General features: G+C 33.2%; 2 protein-coding genes across 3 annotated transcripts in view; one reads left to right on the top strand and one right to left on the bottom strand.

Moving 5' to 3' along the window:
• Nucleotides 1-18,141, top strand: part of LOC144845495 (NADH dehydrogenase [ubiquinone] 1 alpha subcomplex subunit 7-like) — a 40,186-nt gene extending 22,045 nt beyond the window's left edge. The window contains exons 1-4 of one of the 2 annotated variants that reach the window (XM_078702883.1): nucleotides 15,556-15,712; nucleotides 16,880-16,932; nucleotides 17,044-17,190; nucleotides 17,851-18,141. In XM_078702883.1, the coding sequence (XP_078559009.1) occupies nucleotides 15,662-15,712; nucleotides 16,880-16,932; nucleotides 17,044-17,190; nucleotides 17,851-17,941 (342 nt within the window). In that variant the 5' untranslated portion in view covers nucleotides 15,556-15,661 and the 3' untranslated portion in view covers nucleotides 17,942-18,141. Of the gene's footprint in view, nucleotides 1-15,555; nucleotides 15,713-16,879; nucleotides 16,933-17,043; nucleotides 17,191-17,850 lie in introns of those variants that run through there. The other variant, XM_078702884.1, reaches the window with a different exon arrangement.
• Nucleotides 13,661-15,489, bottom strand: LOC144845499 (small ribosomal subunit protein eS28). Its single transcript, XM_078702888.1, has 3 exons — nucleotides 15,371-15,489; nucleotides 13,962-14,154; nucleotides 13,661-13,825 (listed from the first exon to the last, which is right to left on the bottom strand). The coding sequence occupies exons 1-2, from the start codon at nucleotides 15,395-15,397 to the stop codon at nucleotides 13,984-13,986; spliced, it is 198 nt and encodes a 65-aa protein (XP_078559014.1). The 5' UTR covers nucleotides 15,398-15,489; the 3' UTR covers nucleotides 13,661-13,825; nucleotides 13,962-13,983.
• Nucleotides 18,142-25,773: the final 7,632 nt, after the last annotated feature.

Genomic DNA, 25,773 nt, shown 5'->3' with positions numbered 1-25,773 from the left:
CATATGAAATTAAAGTCCCTTGAATGGGATATTAAGCTGTAGGTCCTGTGTGCATCACAACAAACTTGATATACTCAAAAGAGTAGTTGGCGGTTTCCCCCCTCCCCCCCCCCCCCCCCTCCGGCATACTGGTCATAGGTCACTGCACTGTCACCCTAACACACCTGTTTAGCCCCATAAACTATCCTTATTTTCCTGTACAGTACACTTAATTACTGTAGCTAATTATTATTAGTGAATCCATTAATTTTTTTTATTATTAATGTTTAGATTATTAATAATTCCATTCAAATTTTTTTTATTATTTAGAAAACTAAAACAAAAACTTGAACAATTTTCAAACAATTAATTCAAGTTGTGGACTCCACTGTTCAATATTTTGATTCTGTATAGTTTGACCGTCAATGACCAGACCGCACATTTCCTCTGAACCTTTCAGATCATGTCAACAAGTGCCAATTTTTGCCCTTAAGTATAAAAAAAGTTTCTGAATAATTGGTTAAATACTTTCAGAATCTCCATCCCTGAGGGAAGGTCAATTAATTACGCACACTCATCAGTAATTCCTACTGTACCATATTATACAATATTACTTTCATATATTATCACAAGTGAACACAGTCACGACAACTGAAAACATATTTATACAATCTCTTGGACTCAGGAATACACATACATCTAAATTCCTCATCTAGTCACATTTGGGGTACTTGTATGCAGAAAATTTAAATTTTGCAATGTTAATATCGTTCTAAAACGTAACTTAAATTACCATTAAGCTTTGTTCATACTTCTACGAACTGCAATGACATAGTTGCAACACAATTGAGTTGACCAATCACAAAATAGTCTGGACAAGTTACGACCAATCGCACTGTGGTCACATTACTTTTGGTGGTCATACTTGTGCTGCGTCCTAGTGGAAACTAAGCTTTAATTTGAATGAAGGATATAATTTCCAACATGTTTTGATTTAGTGCTAGCTCATCATAAAATTGGTAGTAAAAACTACTGCAGGGTAGATTGTACCTGGTGAGTTAGTGGCAAATTCTCCCCATGCACTAGGCTCTGCATGCATCAAGACAAAATGTGTAATGGCATGTGAGCTATACGAAACTACAGCCAGTCTTTGTGGGTCGTCCTAAATGACCCAGTGGGTCAGCAGGCCCAAAAATGAAATACCGGAGACTTCATAAAAGCATGGCCCACAATTACTGTTGTTTAAATGCATCCAAACCTAAAGAGTGCTATTTAACAAAAACCCTGGGCATCACCATCTATATCGTACTTATAAGTTATAATAATAATTATAATTATGCAATGTATGTGTTTTGTTAACTAAAGGTGGAAAATCCATAAGCAACGCATTTTACCTTTATGGTAGTACAAATTGGTTTATTAAGTAGTGTAGAGCATTTATAAATTTATGCATTTTCAAGATGCTTTTTTGAATATCTAACACAAAATCAGAATTAGGTCAGAGGAAAACAAACCAAAGGCCTGTCCAGGAGATATTTCACATTAGAACCATTGGTTGTGAATCTCCTGTTTTTTAAAATATTTTTCTGGAATTATTGGTTTCAACATACTTAACAAAAATTATTTGAAAGTAATTTGATTGTTTTGTGTAATTTTACATATCGTATGTGAAGACATGAATAAATTATCTATTTACAAGTACATCAAAATAATATAACAATTCTCCATTTTTTATATAAAATATTAATTAATAATTAATTCAACAGATAAACAAATAATTCAGTCTTAGTTGGTTCTCTGTCAATCATTAGTGAATTATCAATAACTCAATCTATACTACAAAACTACGTAACATACACGTAAAGTTTCATGCATCTGGTGCGAGGCTCACAATCTTTTACCTGACCTAAAGTTCTCACTCCCACACATTTACATGCTTTTCCCCAAATCTCATTTTATTTTATTAAACCAAACATTTTTTTGTAAATAAAACTTTAAAATTCTATATCATGCCTATCATTGATCCTAGGCCACAACAAGCAAAGCACTGTAAACATCAACTTGTGGAACATAATGTATCAGGGAAATTTCAGCCTGAAATCTTATTAACCAGTCGGCCATGACGTTTTGGCCCACTTTGGTGGTTGGGGAAGGGGGTTAAGATGGGTGTTCAATTAGGGGAAGGGTAACAATTAGTAAATCTCAAGCCAGCAACAATCTCAAACTTGACATGTACACGATTGATTTCTTTTTTTGTAAATACCAGTCAATATTTACCCAGACTTAGCTTCAAAATTGTCAAATCATGGTTACTTGCTGTTCATACTGAAAAAGAATTTGAATAGAGACAGGTTATATAATGAGCATACATAGATTTGTTGGTAAGAACATGTGACTAAATTGAATCTAGACCTCCTTAACATGAACATAGTTAATTGCACATACTTTCTCCTGGGTAGCTTGTATTAAATCAATAATATCCACAATTATAACACCTAGGGAGCTTATGTAAACAGAATAGAGTGAAAATTAATGTGAACTTATGTTACAAGGATGTTGTGATGTCAAGTACTTCCTAAATTTTCCCTTAAGTACTCCAACGATATTCATTTATTGTGTAGCAAAACACAACTTTTATACTACCTACCACATTTTTACACTTTTGTTTTGTAAAATAAAACATTTTAAAATGCCTGTTATGTGATAGCAGTGCCCCCTGGAAAGTAAACCTATTAAGTTTTTGGCCATGGGCCTAGAAACAAACATGATGTAAACATACATTCACATTGTCAAATAAATTTATTTTGTGTCATGTAGTAGAGGGTTTTTTTTTAGGGTGAACGAACATGACACTTAGATTAAAGCCTAAATGTTGATAGACACAATTTTAATCGTTCCCTGATTTTTAATTGATTTAAATTATAAACTTGCCTGATACTGAATGTGGGTAATTATGCTTGTTAAGTAAACTAATTGTAGTAACCCAGATAATTTCACTCCTTTAACCTGCTTGGCTAATTTCCAAAGTCTAAGTGGTAGTAGTAACCCTTCATTCATAGATTACATTCAACTTGATACAAACAACACAGTTGTGGTTTTTTTAATAATCCTTAAGTGAATGTTAGAGAATGATGTGTCATGACTTTTTTTATTGTATCACATTGTAGTCTCATAACACAACTCAATTTTCTATGTATTTTAATTTTATTTACGAATGATATAATAAATGCAATTTAAAGTTACTAGGGTGCTACATTCAAAGTAATACTTGGTTCCCACTATAGACGCAACACAAGCACAACGTAAGTGATTGACCAAACACAAGCGATGGGTTATCCAAACTGGCGCTTGTCATTATTCAACTCGCTCAACTCAACTTATCTACATCCTTGCGTTGCGTCACTAGTGAGAACCAAGCTTTAGTGAAAACTACTGTATCTACTTCACGCTGGTTGATATGAATATCATATCTACCTCTCATTCATTTCAGGCCTTGAAGTTTAGATAAATATTATAAAACTTGTACATTATTTATTTCATTCTAAAATTAACACAATAATTTAAAAATACTAATTGAAACTTTAAATCCTTAGAATTATTTTGTAATTTATACTAAATAAAATTTAGAAATTAACAATCCTTGTTTAAATATTAAAATGGTGTTATATGATATATTAGTTTAACAGCTGTGGTAAACATTATATTATGAATACAGTTATGATACAGGCTATTTTAACCAATGTAAGTCCACCATATGGACCATCTACCAGCGTCATCATGCATTCAGACCATCTAAATATGGTTTTAACAGTTACCATATTTGGTAACCAGACATTTTTAATCCTATTAATATTGATGTCATTTTCTGTGTTAGTAAACAATGCTATTACCGTTATGTACGCAACGCAGACATTATTTATAAAATAAAAATTGCCTTTAATAGCTACAACTACTGACGTAGTTTTATTTATGTGTAGTAAATCATTAGGGCAGAATAATAAAAAAAAAATCATAGACAAGTCTATCTGCAATAAAAGCAGCATACGTACAAACACTGTCACCAAGTCAAAGTGTGCACCTCCAAATAGTGTAACCACAGATTTCCAGTTTCTAAAATGAATCTAAAGGAAACTATAATGCATTTAAAGATGTATTGTCCACCTGAAAAAATAATTCTTAAAAAAAATTTTGTTGAATATTCCATTTTAATGTAACATAATAGTTATCCACTTTGACCAAAAATTGGATCGAAAAAAAATGTATTTACCTGAAAAAAAATGTAATTTAAAGCAAAAAATTGTCAAATTGGCTGGCAGCCAATGGATTTTTGGTTGATTTTGTCATTTTATAAGTGAAAACATTTTTTTTTTCGTTTTTTTTCTATGGAAGTGATTAACTTTATCAAAACTACAAAATAACACATTCAAAGTCTGATTTAATTAATCTTCATTTTTAATGTTTTTGGGGGACAATACATCTTTAAACATCTATGGTTGGGCCATTATTGATGACCAAAACAATGGCAGGACAAAGGACAAAACTGCCAAAATCCAACATGAAGATTAAAAGCATTTTAAATTTTGAATTTAAAAATTGTTTCATTAATGTGTATTGTATGCCTTGGAACAATGTGCAAACATGATGTTTGTAAGCAATGGAGTAATTTCCTTTTATGAATATTGGAGAAACTCTGTGCATAGATTCATAAAACTGTTAGCAATAATGCTTTATTTAGAACTGGTTAGAATTTGTGTAGAATCATTTATTATTAATTTTATATTTTTAGTCTGACACTTCTCAGAATACTTTTATTTTTGTTATGTATATAGTTATGTGCTCTCTCTATGGATATTTATCTTAAATAAAAGAATAAATAAACATTTATTTTCGGCATATTATTTGAAGAATATATATAAAATAAATTAAATAATTATTTCTTTATTAATACTGTAGCATATAATCTGAAACACCCAGGGTATTCAACATGAACAAGAATTCTAGACATTTGTTTTTTTTGTCTTGTCTGTTTTTTTGATTGGTTAAACTACTAAGAAAATATACTATTTTTATAAAAACAAAAATTGGTTATGTGTAAGTGTAACTTGCATAGAACAATATAGAAAAATATTTTTCAATGACAGTAGCTACCATTAAAAAAAATGACCACGTCCGTTTATACGAAGTTGATGATAGTTACACAATTATTACTTTTGATTCATACATTTCCATGCATGAATTGGTTAATGGAAAACATGGATGTCATTAAAGAGCAGAGGCGCCACTCACTTGGCTCAGAGTCAAATTTGATCCGAACATCCAACATTCACACAACCAATCTCGTGCATAACCAGAAACCAAAAATAAGCAAACATTATTTAATAGGATAGGTAAGATAGGTCTAGAATTTTTCTCAAAATCTGGAATTCTTACAAAACCAGAAACTCTTCCAAAACAATTTTTTACCGATCAAAATCAAAAAAAAAAAACCAGACCTAGAAAAGAATTGAACATAATGTACACTACTATACCAGTTAAAACATCAACAAAAGTTCTTCATAATATATCAAGGAGCTCTTCTGTTACATTGACTAGACTACTTTAAAGCTCTGTCTACACGACCAAACTTTATGTGATGCACCCATGGACACGATTATGTCATATCACTACCATATTGGGAAATATCACTACCATATTTGGGCACATTACACTGTCAAATTAGTTAGTGTAGACAGAGCTTAACAATATTACTTTGATGGCACAACATTTGGTATAGGCCTGTTTAAAAAATTAAGAAATTTCAGTTTTTTATCTTATTTATAGTTCCTATTTACTGTATACTGTATATGAACTAATTGCATATATAAGTATTAATAAGTACCATACATCTACCAAACAAATATTATTCAACTACCATACCATGCCAGTGTAGCATACAACTACCATAAAGCTGCCCTCAACCCTAAAACCCTAAACCGAAAAACACTTCTAATTTGGCAGAACACATGAATTCCGGGTTTGTCACTTTTCCAAATATTATTTTTCATTTCAATTAAGTTGATGTAGAATGTGTGGAAATAGGGTTCATGAAACTCTGAAAAATACAGAAATTTGTTCAACGGCCACTCGATCGTCCAAATATCATACTTTTTCAATTTTTGATCGTTAATATTGAATCAATGTAAAAATCATGTGTGGAAATCGGGGTCATTTCACTAACTATTGACAACTTGAAGGGCAGATGGTGATTGATTTTGACAATGATTTCCCCTTAAAATCATCCTGCTACATCTACTGTCACCCCTTCCTCAATTCATATCACACTTAAGATTTTAATTAACAACTTGTGTGCACGTACCTGTAATTATTCTTAATACTTATTTTGAATAATCTATCATTGTCTACATTTCATAATAACAAATCATAAACTAATGAATACAATTAATTATTATATACCTTTGATTGAATGCTAATTAAGTATAACATTAATTCTATAGAATTACTAATAGGCCTACAGCAATATACAATGTAAATTAAAATGATTTGATTATGGAATGGTCATTAACTAGTTAAAATGTGGTTATATCGGTTAATAACTACAGGTTAGAAGGTGGTTAAATGGGTTAACTGGTTAAAAAAAAAAGGTGATTGAAACTGATTAATTGGTTTAAAAATGGTGAATGAAACCGTTTGACAGGTTTAAAAAAGGTGATTGAAACCGATTAACTGGTTAAATAAATGTGGCTGATGAAAATGTTTTGACATCTGGTTAAAGGTGTGTGAAAAGCAAGTCAATTGTTTCCTATTTTTGTTTGGTAGCAGTAAAAACAGATGCGTTAAATGGTGGTTAAAAATCACCTACGGAAATTTATTTTCTGTTGAACACTATTTTAACCGCTTGTTATAAGAAGATCCACCAATAGAGGGCAATATATCATAATTTAGCCCATGGCCTATTGTGTTAAATGGATTAAAAAAAAATGACAATGCTGTGGGTATCAGTGGCTGGATCTCAATGGAGATACAAAAAAAAAAGTGAAAAGCTAAATCAAAACGATAAAGTAAAACAGCCAGAAACGTTAGCAGAGCTTTCGGGCAACACTAGCCCTTCATCAGTGCAAGTGAAGGAACGTCATAGCATAAGAACTGGCAACTGCTGAGTGGGTGGACAGGAATAAAAGAAATACAAGGAGACAGGGTGGTGAATGGTGGGTATATATATATATTATTAAAAATATTATAGATGTATTGTGAAAAATGAAGATTAATAAAATCAGACTTTAAATATGCCATTTTGAAGTTTTAATAAAGTTATTCATTTCTATATAAAAAAAACAAAATTCACTTATAAAGGACAGAAACAGTAAAATTTAATCAAAACCATTGTCTGACAGACAATTTAAGTATTTTTTGCTTTAAATGACATTTTTTACAGGTAAATCATTTTTTTTTCTTTCCAGTTTTTGGTCAAAGTGAAGAACTATATTATGTGACATTAAAAACGGCATATTCAACAACAAATTTGACCCAAAAAAATGTTTAGGAGGGATAAAATATCTTTAATTATAAGTAGCTTTTAAAATAAATTTGATAAGATGAATAAATTCTTGGTAAATGTCTTCAATTTCATCATTCGAGGGTGAATACATTATTGCGTTATACTGTATAACTATAACACAGTCGTAGTGGTGGGGTGTGTGACTGAGTAGGGACATGACTATGATTGGCCAATGTCATGTATGCCTGGTCACATTTTGAGCTGTGATTCATTGAAGTTCAATCTCTAATTAATTACATAATCTATTTGGTACACAGGCATTCAAATGTTATCTATAGCTACATTTCTATATTTAGAAGTTTATATAATAACTGTCTGGTTATCTATTGAAAATATTGTACCAGCAATAATAAAATATAGCCAGCATAAATTTCATACACAAAATTTACACATCATTTACACATCATTATAATTTGGAAGGAATCATCTCAGTTTAGATTTCTCGGCTGACCGTACAAATTATTGTATTATTTTAGCTAGTAAAGAGACAATGCTTATACCTTTTATGCAAGGTCATATTTTATTCAGATCAATCAAGAATCGGAATTGTCATCCTAAAGCTCTGTCTACACTATCAAACTAGCTTAACAAAAAAGTGTGATGTGCGCAAATATGGTAGTGAATGCCCAAATATGGTAGTGATATGACATCATCATGTCCATATATGGGCACATCATTCATTTCTAAATTAAAGTCAATGGTCAATAAAAAATACACTATACTTTAGAGAAGTCCCCTAAATTATGTGTGTGTATGTGATGTTTTATACTATGGGACATGTAAATATTGAATTTAAAGGAAAAAAACAACATACCATACCAGTTATTGTTTTAGTGAGAAAAAGTAATCTTTACTTTCTTGGAATCCAAAGAACTATACAGATGTGAACCATTCCAATATTCATATTTCTTGTTTCTCTTATTTTTCTTCACATTACAGTTATAGCTACATTAGGCCTGTTTTTGCATAGCAAGGGGAAAAAATTTAAGCTTTAAAAAACTTTTTTTAGCAATTCTAGCAATGGTACTACTAGCAAACAAATGTGTCAATTGTCTAAAAAAGGGGCTTAAAACATTTTCTGTGGAGCAATCATTAGCCGCAAAACAGGTCACTGAATGGTGCGAACTCTTCATGAATAACAATTACATCATTACACATGAACAATCACCAAAGCTGGAACGATCTTATTTTGAGTAAAAAATAAGGTGCAATTTGATCTTTATAAAAAAATTCTAAAACAAATTTAGAAGTACAAAACATCCCATTTCTATTTTATCGCCAATATTAAATCCTCCCACTGGTTTGGTTTCATTATGAAGTATTTCACTTTGTCTGAAATGTTGATTTTCAGATGACAACTTCAATGGAATGATGAAAGGTAGAGGGGTGGCCACTGTTATCATCACAAAACAACTTTTTTTTTCAATATACAATGAATGAACATTGAGTAACAAACCATTTTACTATTAAGCCTTGATCGCACTGGACTTAATTTGGTCAAAGTCTCTGGCTAAAGTGACAAAGAAAGTCCAATCTGCACACTGGCAACAACCAAGTCCAATACTTTTACTGACCACTGCCTGTCCAAAAAAACTAACCAGTTAAAATCCAATCCGAACTTGCGGCTTATGTTAACACATGTGAATCAGTCGTTGTTTTTAACATCACCGTTAAATTTTGGTAAAATGATGGTAAAACTGTGTGAAATATCCAAGTGCAAACAGTAGTCAAATATTCCTACTACCGTGGTTAAATTGACCATTTTTCAAGTACAGTGCGAACAAGGCTTTATTTATTTTAGTATTATTGTAGAATTAGGTTAAATTCATTATGATTTATAGAGCATTGTTTGATAAATATACCATGCGACTATACATTTACAAAATCCTTTGTCTATAAGCCCAAAGCAACTTATTTTCACTCTCATGAAAATTCAAGTAGGTTGTGTTCCAGTACTGCAGACATTCCTACCTCTGGTTGTTAAAAGCTGGATATAGAAAATGTGACATACTGTAGGCCCTACTGTTGAAAATCAGAACACTGTCAGATATTCATAGTACATACAAGCCTGAAAAGGGAGAGGGAGAAGTACGTCTATTAACCGTTATATTATCATTAATATAATAAATTAATAATTTTGAAAAGCGGGATGACTAAGTGGTTGGGTTGGGTGAACGTGAGGACACAACGCTAAAACTGGGACAGTGGAATAATGGTCCTATATTCTTCTACCATGGAGTAAATTACTCCATGCTTCTACTATAATAAAAGAGGTAAAAAGCCATGGATATTATGCTCGGCGCAATTATGGACAAAATGGCACAAAAACAATGTATCAGAGGGTGGTGTATGTTTTTGTTATGTTTTTTTATGAACCACAAAAGTGAAAAGCCCAAAAAAAAAGGTTGCCAGGTTTTTGGCCAAATTATGCCAGATTCGGTTAAAATTATGCTAGATTTCAAAAATATGCTTTAAAAAAGCTACATCATGGTAAATATGCTGCAGAATTGAAATTATGCCAGATTATGCTAGATTTTCTAAAATTACACCTAGCATAAATGTCAGATGGGTCAAAATTATGCTAGATAGCATAATTATGCTAGATTTGGCCACTATGATGATTGAATAAGATAACTCATTGCAATTGTTTGGTTTTTGTATATAACCCACCTTGGACTTGAGGGCAGTAGGCCTATTCCTAGATCAGTGGAGTAGATTGGAATTGAACAAATGTATTCTACTCAACCTGACCTATAAATATGAATACATTGATTATTCTCCATATGGACAAATCTTTCAAACGTGAAATTGATTGAAATGCGATATTTAATCCACCCAGTCCTACCCTAGTGTACTAATTCTTTCAGTGTTATTTCAATAATTCAATGAGTATCAATTACAATAATCGTACCTGAATACTGAATAGCATTAATTCCCACGATGACAACTAAGAGAGAAAACAAACAACCAGTTTCTGTCCAACTTCTTATACTAATAGTTGTGGAGGTAGAACTAGCTAGCCAAGCCTACTACTAGTACTACTGTACTATAGCCAGGCCTAACCTACTAGGCTACTATAGTAACTCAACGTTGCACCACCTCAATTTAATAAAGTGGCTGGTGGGTCGTATCAGACCCTTTAGTAGCCTCCCTCTTCTTTTTAAAACCTTTCTTAAATTCAAGAGTAGGCCCTACTGTCAGCTTCTACAATGTTGGCAAGAAGTGTGTTCCAAACATTTACCACCCTTTGTGAGAAAAAATGCCGCCTACAGTTCAAATGGGCCAGTGGTTTATTTAGTTTCCAGACCTCTAGTAACTGAACCAATTATAGACAATCAAAGTAAATCTCTATTATTATCCTCTTTTCCTCTTAAAATGTTTTAATGAGGTCCCCTCTAGTTATTCTCTCCTCCAAAGTTGTCAGCTTAACTCCTTCATACGTTTAGGAATTTTTGTAGCTGAACCTTTTCCAACAAAGTGATATCTTTGCTACAGTATATTGTGGAGACCAAGACTGGACATAAAATTCCAGATGTGCCCTAACTAGCCCCATATATAAACACTTGATATTAAAGACCCCTTCCCTACAATTTGTGACGTTTTGTAAAAATAATACATATATATTACTTTAAAAACATTAAACCATGTCATTCCTTGTCTTAAATGTACGTTTTAGGGTAAATTATGATAAAAAGTGAGAAACAATGCACTACCTAAGTAGCTCGCGGCGAATGACCTCTCGTGGATGGTCTTTAGGCCTAGCCTAGCTAGGCTTAGTTTTTTAGGCCTAGTTGGTAAACATCGGTAATGTACGAACATTGTACGCTAGCTATATACCTAGCCTGACGTTGTATAGTTGCAGCATTAATTGTCTTTCTATTTTTGCCAGACTCCAATGATACAAATTGGGGAAAACCTGGTATATTCGCTGAAAAGTTAGGAGTCTTCCATTTGTTTTGGCCTCACGATCGATCGAAAAGTGGGTGAATTACAGAAGAAAAACAAAAATATCAATCCGCGTGCAATGCATTTTGGGATTTATAGTGGGCCGCTAAAATTACTAGAATCGACTTATTTTTCACATTTTTAACCGTTTAAAGAAAAAAAGTTATCTCAATAGGACCATATAATTAATTACGGCCATACTGCATTAAAAAACCGGTTCTCGTCAGATCACCGAAGTTAAGCAACGTTGGGCCCGGTTGCGTTCTAGATGGGAGACCGTCTATAAATCACGGTGGGTGCTGTATATACTGGAGAGTGATGGTGTAATGGTAATATCGGACTAGCATGTGATAGGCATGGGTTCGAGGTTATCTGTACCATACTAATTGCATCCTTAGGCAAGATGCTTTACTCTCATTGCCTCATCCTTCGGATGGGATGTAAAGCCGTTGGTCCCGTTTACTTAACAGTGCACGTTAAAGAACTTGGTACACTATTCGAAAAGAGTAGGGGATCGTCTCCCGGTGTGCTGATTGGTAGGCGCTGCACTGCTGGCTGCCGTGGGTCCGTGGAGGGCCTAATCCAAATTTCCTCAGTTTCCAGTTAAGCTTGAGGACAAATATAAATACCTTTACCTTTACCTATAATATTTATTTTTTTCCAAAAAACGTAGCGAATGGGACTTTAACAACTGATAAAGTCAAGCATCCGATTTGGTGTTTTAATGGCAACTACACATACAAGTTTTAGAGATGCATCAAATATAATGCCGAGATCTTTTTCTTTATGAACATTCTCAAGTACAGTTTCTTCCATCTTGTATTCGAAATGCTGGGTGTTATGACCTATAAGGCTTTCTGGAAGTCGAGATATATTATATCAACTGGAGAATCCCTTGGTCGATATATTTAGTTTACCTTCTCAAGAAATAAGTCGGCCTAATCAAACAATACCTGTGTTACTCTTCTTCCCTTCTTATACTAAGCCTAGCCTTCTAGGCCTAGGCCTAGGCCCATCATGATGATGGCTAGCTAGCCTGCTAATTACTACAACACTAAACTGGAAAAGTAGGCCTACTAGGCCAGCCTCCTTCCTAGCTATACAGTATATGCATTGAATGGAAGTATCTTCCACATGGATGGCTAGCCTAGCCTAAAATTTAGGCTAAATAACTAGGCCCTAGGCCTATATCTAGGCCCTACCTACCTGCTGGATCTAGCCTAGCTAGGCTAGGCCTGGGAATAGGCAACTTTAAAAAGTGATTTTTCTTAATATATGTATAAGGCTAGGCCTAGTAGTTCATTATTGAAGACGGTAGAACACATATATTATGGATCGGCCTATATTACACTTTTTTTGGCTCTAAACATCATTTAAAAGACACTAAGCTAGTGGTGCCCGAAAGATACCTGCAGCGTATGTGATTGTGGGTGGTGGTGCAGTGTGTGCGGGAGTCGAGTTTGGAGAAAACAGTTCACAACAAAACACACAACAACCACGTTTGTCAAAAAGTAAAAAATATTTTTAACGAGAGAGGGCGTCATTGTAAATTTAGTCACTTTCAAGAGAGGAAAAACAAATCAAATCATTAAATTACTGTGCAAGGTCTAAATGTATACATTTCTAAATGTTCAAACTTCATAATATGACTTCGAGTGCTAATAAATATATTGGCGAATTATTTTTGTTGTTGGTTTGGGTTTTGAAATAAAATAAGCCAACAGGCCTAAACACAGTGAACTTAAAATGACTAGTACTAGTAGTAGGCCATAAGCAGTAATTTGTATTGTTTCATCTCGTTCCAGTGTTAGGGATCTATAATTTCTTAACATATTAACTATGTTATTTTTATCAAAAGTTCTCCACTATCGTGCGTGTCAATTTTGAGAAATCATCGATTGATTTTGGTACTCTATTTTGATATGTACATCGCGATGTATCGGCGTGAGTGATTTGGACATCCACAACGTCCAAATATCTGTATCACATGATTGTATTTCACCAATCATATTATGATTACAGATTGGGGAATCCCCAAAACGCACTGAGTGCAGCGGTGTGTACAAAATCAACACATTTTGGTTTATTTTGCTACTTAAACAGACATTTTTAGTAAAAAAAGATGATAATTATGCTTGTATGAAAATTGTTTCCTGCTCAAAAAATAAACAATAACATTGATTTCCTTGTTGGTTGCCTTTATTCAATAATCTATAATTTAACAACGATTGTGAAGATTATGAATTTTTATCTAATCCAAAGTGCCGCACTGTTGCCTTGATATTCTGGAATCATGGTGCTGGGTTTCTTGTATTGGTTTGAATGAAAGTCTTCCAAACAATGTATCTAAAAAAGATGGTAATGCATACATTATTATTATAGATATATTCTGTATACTTAAAAATTAATTTCTTAAATTATTTTAAAATAATTTTTGTGTAATCATTCATTATATTTGATCTATAAAAGAGCATATCCTTACTTTTTTTACATATACTGTTATTTTATCTTAACCTCCTAGCTTCTCTCTCAGACTCAAGGAGTGTCAGGATATCGCCTTCACGGACTGGTCCTTTGACGTTCCTGATGATAGAACGACTTGATTCATCAAGAAATTCTACTCGAACTTGAGTACACTGACCTTGTGAGCCAGTCCTACCTAGGATTCTGGTTACCTAAAAAGAATCAGTCATATAATTAATATATTACTTTATTTTAAAATAACATGAAACAAATATATATTCAAAATATTACATAAGGCCGCTGGAAATACATTACATGGTTCTCGTCAGCACTTGGTGCGGGATTTTTGTCAACGTTCATCTTTCATCACAGTATTTTAATCAAGTGAAATAAACCTTGAATGCAATAATGCCGTAGGCAGAGAGGTAGCTAGTCACGACGATCGATCGCGAAATGTACGAGAGCGGCAGACCAAAAAAAAACGCGGTAGACCTCGTTCAATTCTGATGCAAGGTATGGATATCGCGTGTGGATATGACAAACACACACTCACCGCGCGCCCGGACTAGAATACTTGGTTTCAGAATGAGGCTCAAAATACGGATTGATGGCGGTCCGCGACGATTAATATACACACTTTATGTTATGAAATCGTGCGGTCACATACACAATGGTTTGAGCGTTCACGATCGACGACGGGAGGCGAGTCGGATTTTCTTGAAAATATAACAAAATTTGTACTTTTCCCATATTTACCCCTGTTTTTTCTTAACAAATACACAAAGATGAAAGATGAACTTTTTGGGTGCGGGGCCTAAAATCGCGAGCGGGCGCTGACGAGGATGCCCTGACGAGAACCATGTAATGTCTTTCCAGCGGCCTAACAGAGACTCATCATATATGAGAACATTTATTTTATTTAGTGGAAAATCTTATTATTAGCGTAGGATTTTTAAAGATTGAACATTTTTCTTCTAAAGAGCAGTGAAGAAAAAAAGGTGCGAGATAGATTCTTTGAGTTTTGGATGATCAGTTTTTGGCGTTCCATATGAATACATAGGCCTATATGTTGTTGTAGTACCAAATATTGAATTGAACGAAGATTGTTTTCATGAAATAGTGATCATGACAATACAACCGGTCGATCCGTATTTCCAGCGTTCGGTTCTAGTTAACTAGGCCTAGGCTCATCTCGCTCGCTAAGCAAAGCCCAGCAAACCGTTGAAGCAGGAAAAGGCATGCTGTTGACGTGCATTCACATGCACCCAGTGCCGGGCCGCCGGATAGCAGCCACCGGAAGCACGCCGAAGCAAATCATTGATTAACTGCATAATATAAATAACTTTATATATCATATTGTTGTTCTTTAAGTACTCTATTTTAACCTATTGTACATATTTTTCAAGAAACAGTGTCTTAAGTACGTACTTTTGCAAGTTTTACTGGCTTGTCCATTTTGTCTTACGATCAAAATCACGTTTTGCGACGAAAAGGCAGAAACAAGCGTGTCCTTTTTTGAACATATGAATTACAAGATTATTTATCACAAACAAAATCTATCTCTTTTTTAAAATATTATTTTGAAATTATATATTTATTATAATTATTAAAGGTAATATTTTTAATTAATTTTATTCTTATTATCATATGTAATTACCAATATAATAATAGAGCTTGAAATTAAATCCATCATGCACAAGGTCATTTGTGGAAATCAAAATGGCTACCGCTACGCCAATTATTCAAAGACTTCGTAATTTCTTAGCAGGGGTTAGTATTTGTAATAATTTATATTAATATTTATGTTGCGGTTCTATACTTTATTATATACTTCTGCTGGTTAGGGTTAGTTTTTTTGTGGATGGTAGGCTAGGCCTGATATATTAACTCTGGACCATCATTAGCAACAGTTAGTATAGGTTAGGCATAGGGCCTAGGCCTAGTTAGTAATACTATAGTAGGAGAGTAGGCCTAGGCCTAGTGGCTGCTCTTTGAGAGTTGTGGTGGTACAGACAGTATTACTTGTGGGAACTTGTGTGTCTAGGCTAGACCTACTAACTACCCCTAACTACATAATCAGTATTGCAGTAAGGCATGGGATGATTAAGTATAAAAGCACAACAATGGATATCGGATGAAAGTGTGACAACGTGCATGAATGAATGAGTCTGGGAGGTGCACGTTGAAGTATGTCAATCAGTCATTTTAATGATAAAACATGAATATGAATTAAGTTATAGAATAATATTAATAAACTCAAAATTAAATGACGCGCTCGGACACAAACTTTTACATTTTGGGTGTATTTTTCATTGATATTTGACACCCATTGGATTCATGTTATTTGTGTGTTTTTTTTTTCATTTACATTTTTTTTTATTTCAATGTTTTGTTTTTTTTTTGCGTGAAGTTTGGTATCTTTTTTGTAACTTGTGGTCTAGTTTTGATTTTTTGGTTTAAGCGGTGATATTTATTATTTACACATATCACGGATTCGAGCTCGAACATTGATTGATATCAATGGTAACAGCGTTTTACTTACTTAGCCAAACCGTGATTTAGGAAAATCATTCTGTTCAAAGGATAGGTGTAATTAATTAAAACTTCAATGATGCGATCATTCGATACAGTTGACCAGCTGTCTGTCGAGACTAAACACTGTTTTAATTTGGCAGCCCGGCATGGTATTTGTAGATCCGGCCATGGTGGTACACAACAGAGGAGGTTGCGTAGTTGATAGGCATAGGCCTACACTGTTATTATTAAATAATAATTTCTGGATATTTTTTTTATTTTGGGCCTAGCCTTATAAATAATAATGATAATGTCAAATTTGTATAAACAAACAGTGCTTTATATCTACCACAACTTTAATTGAGTAGTAAACCCCTTGTACTGTATCTATTCTACTAAACAATTTTATGTTGAATCTTGCAGAGGGATCTACAAAAAACATTGCAACTTCGATACAGACCTGAGCAATCAACAAGGTATCATTTTAATAAATAACAATGATATTTAAAAAAATTGGTTTTTGTTATTTTAGTATTTGTATTTTAATATTTGCATTTTAATTTCTGTGTTTTCTGTGAAATGTATAGAGATGTTCCAAAACCAGCACTTCCTGATGGTCCGTCACACATTGTAAGCGATAACTATTACTTCACAAGAGATGGTAGACGTCTATCAGCACCACCAGGTGTTGTCTACAGACCAGATGTCAAGCAACTTGCTCAACAGTCTGAGAGGTGAGCACTGCAGTAATGGTGTCTATCAAGTGTTATTATTTGGCAAAATAGAATTTTGCTAAGTATAGTACTTGCTTTGTTTGTTTGTTAGCACGATAGTGTCCACAATTTGTAATTTATCATTCTGAATGTTTGGGTGTTAATATATACTTACAGAACATGGCTGTTGATTTGCAGGAAAATTGATATATTGGTCACGTCACAAAAGCTTATTATATTAAAATCTGACTTACCTGTATCGTCCATATGAGATATTAAATAGCACGCCCTCTGTATTCTTTTTACATGGACTGATCAAAATATCAAATAGTGAGCCCTCGCTCTCAAATATAGTTTTCCCTGATATATTTTGCCAAGTACTAAACTCAGTTTCTTTTATTTAATTTGTATATACACAATTACTTATTGAATTAAATTGCAATGCTAGTGAAAAGTTTCATCTGGTTTCTCTAGATTCTATTAAGGATGATCCATTATTTATTCAAATATATTTATTGGATCATCAAAAAGAAATACTTATAAATAGAAATTACAATAAAGAAATGTCCCAGAGATGCAGAACTAAACAAAACATTACCTTTTAAATAACAGAATTATCTTTAAAGTTTAATGTTGTAATGCAGTAGTTAAAATTAATATAATCAATCTCTTTTTTTACAGCACCACTGACTTGCCTGCAAAGAGAAAAGTTATTCGACCCGGTCGTGAACATAAATGGAAACTATCCACAGATCAACCATACTTAGAATAATACTTGGCATACATCAATAATAATGAAGTGTGTTTAAAATAGACTTATGATGAGTACTTCTTCCCTGTCAGATTTGATGTTTGTTTGCCAGAGAAGCATGTTTTTGGATTTGGCAGTTACTATAGTGACAGTAAATTGTAAAGCTAGGTCGAATATGAGTTTATGAATTTATGTAAATAAAAATATTACTGAATATTAAAATGTCTTGTATGCTCTCTTTTAAAATTGGTAAAGCAGTAAACTCTTTTGACATAGTACTATCCTTTTGATCCCATCAGCACCTCTGAGTTGGTTGAAAAGTTGTAGTGCGCCCTCTCTATCGTCACACAAACATGTTCTAAATTCGATTGCAACGAATTAATTCCATTACTGCTGCCGCGGTTCCAGTGGTCGCTAGTTTGAATGCATTTATTTATTTGACTGGTTTTACCCAGAATTATACAAATACAGGTAGATTAATAAGCTGTTAACATCGTATTTCACTACTGTGTGTTTGATATTGACAGCACATGTCTTTATACCGCGCACGCCACACGGTGCTCATTCGACAGCGCCGCTTAGCAAAGTATACAGGTTTGGTAGGTGGCAAATAATATTGTTGATTTGTAAACATTGTAGGCAGAACGCGCGATTTCTTTATAAATTATCTATGTACACCATAACTATTGCTCTACAATAATTATTGCAGAAAGGGTGGACGCATTTAATTACAACATATGCATTAGGGTACATATTTAGTTGGTTAATGTAAAAACATTCCTTACAAAACGTCATTGGTCCAGCGCCGTAAGACAATAGTGAGATGCAAAACAATTTTGGACTAGTGAAGCCTGTGTGGTAACGGAGGAAACGTGAAAGGAATGTACTAATAAATAGTAGATGCGAATAGATATATATTTATTGTACCACATAGGCGATTTTAATGTAATTATTATCACATAGGCGATTTTAGTTCAACGGCCTAGAACACAGTCATATGAAATCTAAGTAGATTGTCATTCGTTGTCATTAATTGGTAGAGAATTCCGGGGCACAACTGTTAGTAACGCTGTCATCATTGTTTTTTCTTTTGTCATATGATTCCTTGTGGCAGAGCCACTGTTGATAACTATTGAAGGTATAATTGTGTTTGGGTGGTAATTTCAAACAGTAGGGGTAATTCTTAGCAGTGTGAACTAATTTTCAGGCACAGTAAGGATTCGGGCTTTGAAGACACCGGTGATGGGTTCAAATCCTTCCATCTTATAAATGCGTCAACATTTACTGTAATCCGTCAACATTTACTGTAATCCGTCAACATTATTCTATAACCATTTCATTGGTTAGTACCCCGATAATATTTTTGTTTGAATATTAATTTCCACAGGAACATGAACAACTTTTGAGTAATGGAAGTAGAGCTAGATAGGCATGAAGTTGCCTTTTCTCTTCTTCCTTTTTATCCAATTATTTTAATGTTTTATATTATAATGTTATGTTTATGTTTTTTGTTTTTTTTGGATGAATAAAGAAAGAAATCTTTAATCTTTAAAAAAAAAAAGCCCCAATGAGGTGTGGTTTAGTAAGATGTAACTGCTTTGCCAAATTAAATAAAACGGTTCCCTATATCCCAAATTAAGAAACCGCATAAACACAATGCTAAATTAATAACAATTGAAACTAGATTTAATTCGTCACTATGACGAATTATAGGTTATATGCATTGATTAAAATAAAGATAATTGATTTGTAAAAGATATATTGATTGATTGATTTTCTCAGAATCTTTAATTATTTATAATATATGCTAGGATCTTGCTAACGCAAATACAATAGCCGGTATCGCAATCCGATCAAAGATCCCTCTGCGTATAATGTCATAAACCACATTTGTTACATAATAAGACATAATAAACAAAAAAATAGACAATAAAGACATAAGTTTCTTTTTATCTAGATTTCATTATAAATCATGTGTATAATCTATACACTAAGAAATAAAATTGAACAAACAATACAAATAATAAAAAAAAATCTTATTTCGTTTCGTTACCCAAGGAGAGGCTCGATCTCGGTACCTTGAGTGCTAACTATAGACACGAGCACAGACCACCGAGCCATACACAACTTACTAAAACATTTAGAAAGATTCCTCCGTGTATTTACTATTCAGTAGCCACTTTGGTGCAGATAGATTATTACATACCGCAATGAATTATAATTTATTACTATGATGACATCTTTAAAAATTTAAAAAAATGATGCACTGTCAAACTATATACTTTTAACTTTAATATATGAACTTCTTAAGAAAGAAAGTTAATGTTAAGTTTGTTATTTCGGCCTAAGAAAATGTCAAAATTTGTTTGATTGTCGAAATTAATTTTTTTTAATTCAATATGCAATTAATGATGACTTAATCAACTTTTGTTCTCTTAATTTGATAATAAATCATACATATGATACATACACTTCAAGAAAATGAAATAAAAAATAGGTGTTCCCCAGCATTCTGACGATATATATTAATTTTAAAATTTAGCATATTTTCACTATTTTGTTAACTTATACGTGCGTAGCCTGTCACTTTTGACGTGCTTGTATAACGCAATTTCGAGTTGAAAAGTGAATCAAATATGATGATATTATTAAAGAAAGGTTGTAAAACAGAAATCGGGCAAAAAGAGTGCGCATTAACGTTTAACGCGCAGTGCGCGTGCAAAATTCTGCGCACTCGTGCATATCATGCATATAACCTAATAATTGCATTTTATTGTATTATTTTAATTTATAAAAACTATCAAAAGATAACCGTACCAAATTGCATGAAAACCAGTTGTAAATCTACAGCCAAGCGCATTGTTCACGCAAGTGTTATTCCAACTCATTTTAGTTAATTTAAAGACTAATATGATAAATATCTTGTTACATACCTCCCTCTTTGACTTCAGTTATGGACAAGTTTAGAGAACTGCAAGCAAAACATCCGGATCGGCTTACCAAAGTGCCTTGGGTTAGCAATGTTATGCCCTGGGCAATGGATAAGATCCCTCAACCGCTACATGATTCCTAAACTTACTATTTTTAATTTGCAAATCCATTATTGCTAGTAAGCCATTGTTGATATATGTATATCTTTTTAAATTGTAAAAATACAATATTATATCGTTAATGTGACCTAGTGTGTGGAAATTATCTCCACTCTGGAAAATATAAATTAGACTTACCATTGTCATTGTTGATAACCATGGAGTAAAGAATACTCCATGAGATAATTAATTAATTGGGTTAAATGATTCACAATTTCGTACCCCTTCTCCCTCATGATGAGCCAAAGAATTGAAAAAGTGCGGGCCCCAGTTATTATTATTATAATTGAATAAATGTGTATGAATGAATGAATGTATGATGTATACAAATAATAGTACATAATGGCATGAGATGAATGATGAAAGGTTATATTTCAAGAGGCGAAGCCGAATTGAAATATGACCTTTCATCATTCACCGAATGTATAACATTTAAATAGATTCTTGTCATTTGAATCAGATTGAATAAAGGGTAGGCCTATGCCTACATTTAATTCACATTGAACAGTAATATTTATTTGGCTTTTTATAATACATCAAATATTATATTTATTTGGATAAATACGTAAATATTACTAAGGATGCATGCCATAATGCCGTCAGACTGATCCTGTCCCGCCATGACTATGCTCTTGTTTGGTGCCCGCAAAGTTGATTTAAAAAAACGATTACAGCGATTGCAGAAAAACTGCTCTGTTCTTTGCGTGTGGACGGGATCAGCCCAAGGATGGTTTATTGAAAGATCTCCATTAATACCCTTCATATAAAATTGAAGAATCAATCAAAGAATTTTGTACAAAATCATTGTTTTTGTTTATAAATGTATTTACTCTGTTCCTTTCTGCCTTTTTTATTTAATTAAGTTTAACCTCGATCAGCTTGCGTTTAATTACAGGTGTCGACTTCGCTCCTCTAATGATCCCACCCGATCTAATCGGAAAGCTGTGACAATGCTTTTTCTGTCACCGCTCCGCGGATCTGGAACGCGCTTCCTGTCGATTTAGGAGGAGCTCTGTTATTTGTAGGGCGCCATATAACAACTTACATAGGCCTAGACAGATAGATATCTCTCCAAAAATGTACTTCCGTCGCGATACCAGTCATACACACTGAATCTTCGCGCACGGCGGAAGTAAAAAATAGTTAAAAAATAATATTTTCCAAACGCCATAAGATTTTTTTTCCGTACACGAAAATAAGTATGCAATAGTGCACCCCATGTGACCCACAATCGTCCAATCAAAATGACAGAAATTTATGTAGGTGTTATATAATGCAAAATAATGAATCCGACTAAAATGGTGGTGTGGTGATTCTATTCCATAGTATGTCTGTGTGTTTTTTTCTCTGAACAAAATCCAGACTATGTGAATAGTGTTTAAGTCACTATTTTGAAATATTGATCATATCCGATCAAAACTATCACTGTTATTGTAGGCCTACAGTATTCAAATTTACAATTAATGTTTGGATATTGTCCAAGCGGCTTGTGTGTGTTAGAAAGATTTATCGTATCGTATTTAATTGGTAGGAAAGGAGATCTGTTGATAGGCTAAATCTGGGTCGACAAGCAGGTTCTTGATGGTGGATACCTAATGACATATTTATATAGATTTAGGTCTTCCCTAATAGCCTACAAACGTAATATTGTGTTTTATTATATTACATAAACACAATGTTGAAAATAAATTAACCAGGGCAATCAAACGAATAAAACCAAATATTAATCAGTTTTGGATGAAGAACAGAACAGATAACATCTTTTTGCTTCGTGAAAGAGCCTATAACAAGATCTAGGCATATACGATTATCTTATACCATTCATTACACTTTGAGGTAAAAGATTATTTATCAATGTAGGCGACCTACATGGCTTTATGTAATACAAGTCTATAGCATTGTTAGAATTGCGAAATAGAATTGTAAAAAAAAATTCAACAGACATTGTTTTTAGATATAAGAAAGAAAAAACGACAACGTGTATATACAATACTTACACGTTTACAGCCACGGTGTATGCATTATAGGATTACTATCATTTTAATTATTTGTAAATGATTATTGTGGTTAGGATGATGATTACAATCATTTGTGGCCATATAACGATCAATATCACCACCATGGTGTTTTAACAGAAGTCAAAAGTTGTCGAGAAATTGGATAGCATATCAAACGCCGATATCGAATATCTCGCTTATCTAATCATTTTTGTCAGGTGTTCCCTCCTTTTGCATTTTTTAAGTATACTTAAAACACTAATTCTATTTCTTCATCACTCGTTCATTCCGTCATCAAGTTTTTAAACAAAATAATTTCTAAGCAAAGCACATGTGCTGCTGCAGTTGTGTATTTATTACAAATTTGGCACCGACACATTTAACCAAAGTACATTAGCACCTTTGGGTTGCGTTGCAAGTCTTATTTGATCCCGCTGTGACGCGTTTAACGATATTGTAACTCAATACGAAGAAGTTCCCAAAGAATAGAACACTCGCGCGTACACTAAATCGACATCAATTATACGTAGGTGAGAGCGAATGGCGTTACATATGTATAGGATATACACACTCACCGGGCTACGCAAGTCGAAACCCGTTTGTACTGGGCCAGAATACTGCTCTTCTTCAGTTACAAATTACTTAGCGTAGAGTTTCTACCGACTGTAGAGACCTAAGACGGGTCAATGTAAAGGTTATTCGTACTATTTTTGCGAACATTGACATATTTTAAAAGGGTATTGATCTACAAATAGTATCTATTTTAAATGTTAAACAAATTGATCTAAAAAAATAATCCACATCATAGGCTTATCAATGTTTTTATTAAATATTAATTAGATAATTAACTATTTTCCAAATAAATGAAAATAAAAACGTTATTAAAAAAACAATCATACTTCAACGCAAATCTAACATAAAACCATGAAAATCGAAACATTACGATAAAAATGATTGATTGCGTTTTATTTTGTTTCGTATATTCTAATCTAAGGTGAACTCTGTATTATAACTATGATGTGCTTAAATTGTATAGGGTCTAGTCCCATGATGAGGTTGCCCCGAAATCATCAAATCATATTTTGTATTATTAAGCCGTTTGTTTATTAGGCCTACATATATTATTAATAATCATGATTAATTTATGTAGATTAAACCGGTGACGCATAAATCAGAATGATTGTTTCGTTTTAACCGTTTGTTATAAACAAATTGTGTACATTATTATGGAAGCTAAAATACTTTAAAACCCATCAGCGTATTAGGTTAACAATCGTTAATCATAAGGTATCGAATGATATACACATAGTCATCTTAGCTTAATTCCAATTGAGAAACCGTAACGTAATGTAAACGACGCGGAAACACGTAGATTTATTTTCACCACCTTCACCTGTTCAGCTCGCAATCAAGTATTTAGATTTATACATCTATATCATGATACTCGGCAAGTATTGATTGTAAATGATCGCATTAATTATCTTTTTGGGACATTAATGAATGTACCGAGTTTTATATTTCAAGTGTTAGCCCATGGAGACACGTCTAATTTTATACCTCCATGGTTAGCTATTAAACTCGTTTTTATCGATTCTGAAATGCTTCTTATTTTAGTACGAACTATTTTTGTGTACCCTTTTTAAAAGTTTAGAAGAAATATAAATATGCCTATAGGGCCTACTGACCGCAAATGTGAAACATTCGCTTCCTGTTCGCTATACGTAATTTTATATTCTTCAAAATTGGTCTACTGTATTAGCCCTGATCATAGGAATAGTTTGGTAGGCCTACTCCTTTTTTGTGGTGTCCTAGGCCTACTCCTATTTTGTGGTGTCCTAGGCCTACTCTTTTTTTTGTGGTGTCCTAGGCCTACTCCTTTTCGTTTTGCTTATTTTGTATCCAGTCAGACGACTGATATAACCACCAATTGTCATTTTTTCAGTAATATCTGCCTTTGGATTAATATCATATTAGACCGGCCCTACTAACGTATTTAATATGGGTTTTTTTTGTGAATAAATAATGCTACTGTTACAAACATTTTCACAAAGTTTAAATTTATCTCAATAGTAATTTTAACTTGTCTTGCGCGGCAGCCTACAGTATTCAAATGATTTAATATAAAAGAGCACCTGGGCCTGGACTTGTTGTTGGTGGTATGTAGGTGTAGGCGAACGACCGACCGTTATGGACGACCAACTGGGTCTAGGTAACCTCCTGCTTATCGCTTTATTTAAGTGATGGTTTTTAACACATGTATAGTCATTAGGAATGCAAGTCTGAAAATTATTAATAATTGTCATTGTAGTGATCGCTATGACCCGATGGTAAGCACGTTTTGGTGACGTCATAGACTGAGTATGAAGGGAGTGATCAACGAGTTTGATGGGCCGGGTGTGCGATGGATTATCTTCATGAATCCTTACAATTTGATTGGTTCATTATTTTCTCCTCACTCTATTTTTCAACATTAATTATTTTTACATAATTTGAAGATTTCCTAAGAATTTAAAACAGATATAGTTTTTTAATGATTACAAATTGCTACTATCAATTTTTATAGAAAAAAAAATGAAAAAAAAATCAAATACATACAGTAATCATCAACTAATTATCATTGTGTAATTTGCATTTATGTATGGCGGAAATAGGTGAGTGGTGACCATTTTTGCAACAAAACGAAAGTTGCACATAAAAACAACCAAAGAAATAAAGCAACGCACGTTACATTTGCAGTTAATATTTATTCAATAGTTATCCATATAAT

Source organism: Antedon bifida, chromosome 6 (assembly GCF_963402885.1).
Source record: "Antedon bifida chromosome 6, ecAntBifi1.1, whole genome shotgun sequence".
Taxonomy (NCBI): Eukaryota; Metazoa; Echinodermata; class Crinoidea; order Comatulida; family Antedonidae; genus Antedon; species Antedon bifida.
Note: the sequence above shows the minus strand (reverse complement) of the source record. Positions and strands in the feature narration are given on the sequence as shown.

What these genes read in the sequence shown, in the direction of transcription:
- LOC144845499 (XM_078702888.1), bottom strand. Translation starts at nt 15,397, where the DNA reads ATGGACAAGCCAGTAAAACTTGCAAAA. An exon ending in AGCCAGTAAAACTTGCAAAA is followed by an intron (nt 14,155 to 15,370) that starts GTACGTACTTAA and finishes GATTCTTTTTAG; the next exon opens with GTAACCAGAATCCTAGGTAG.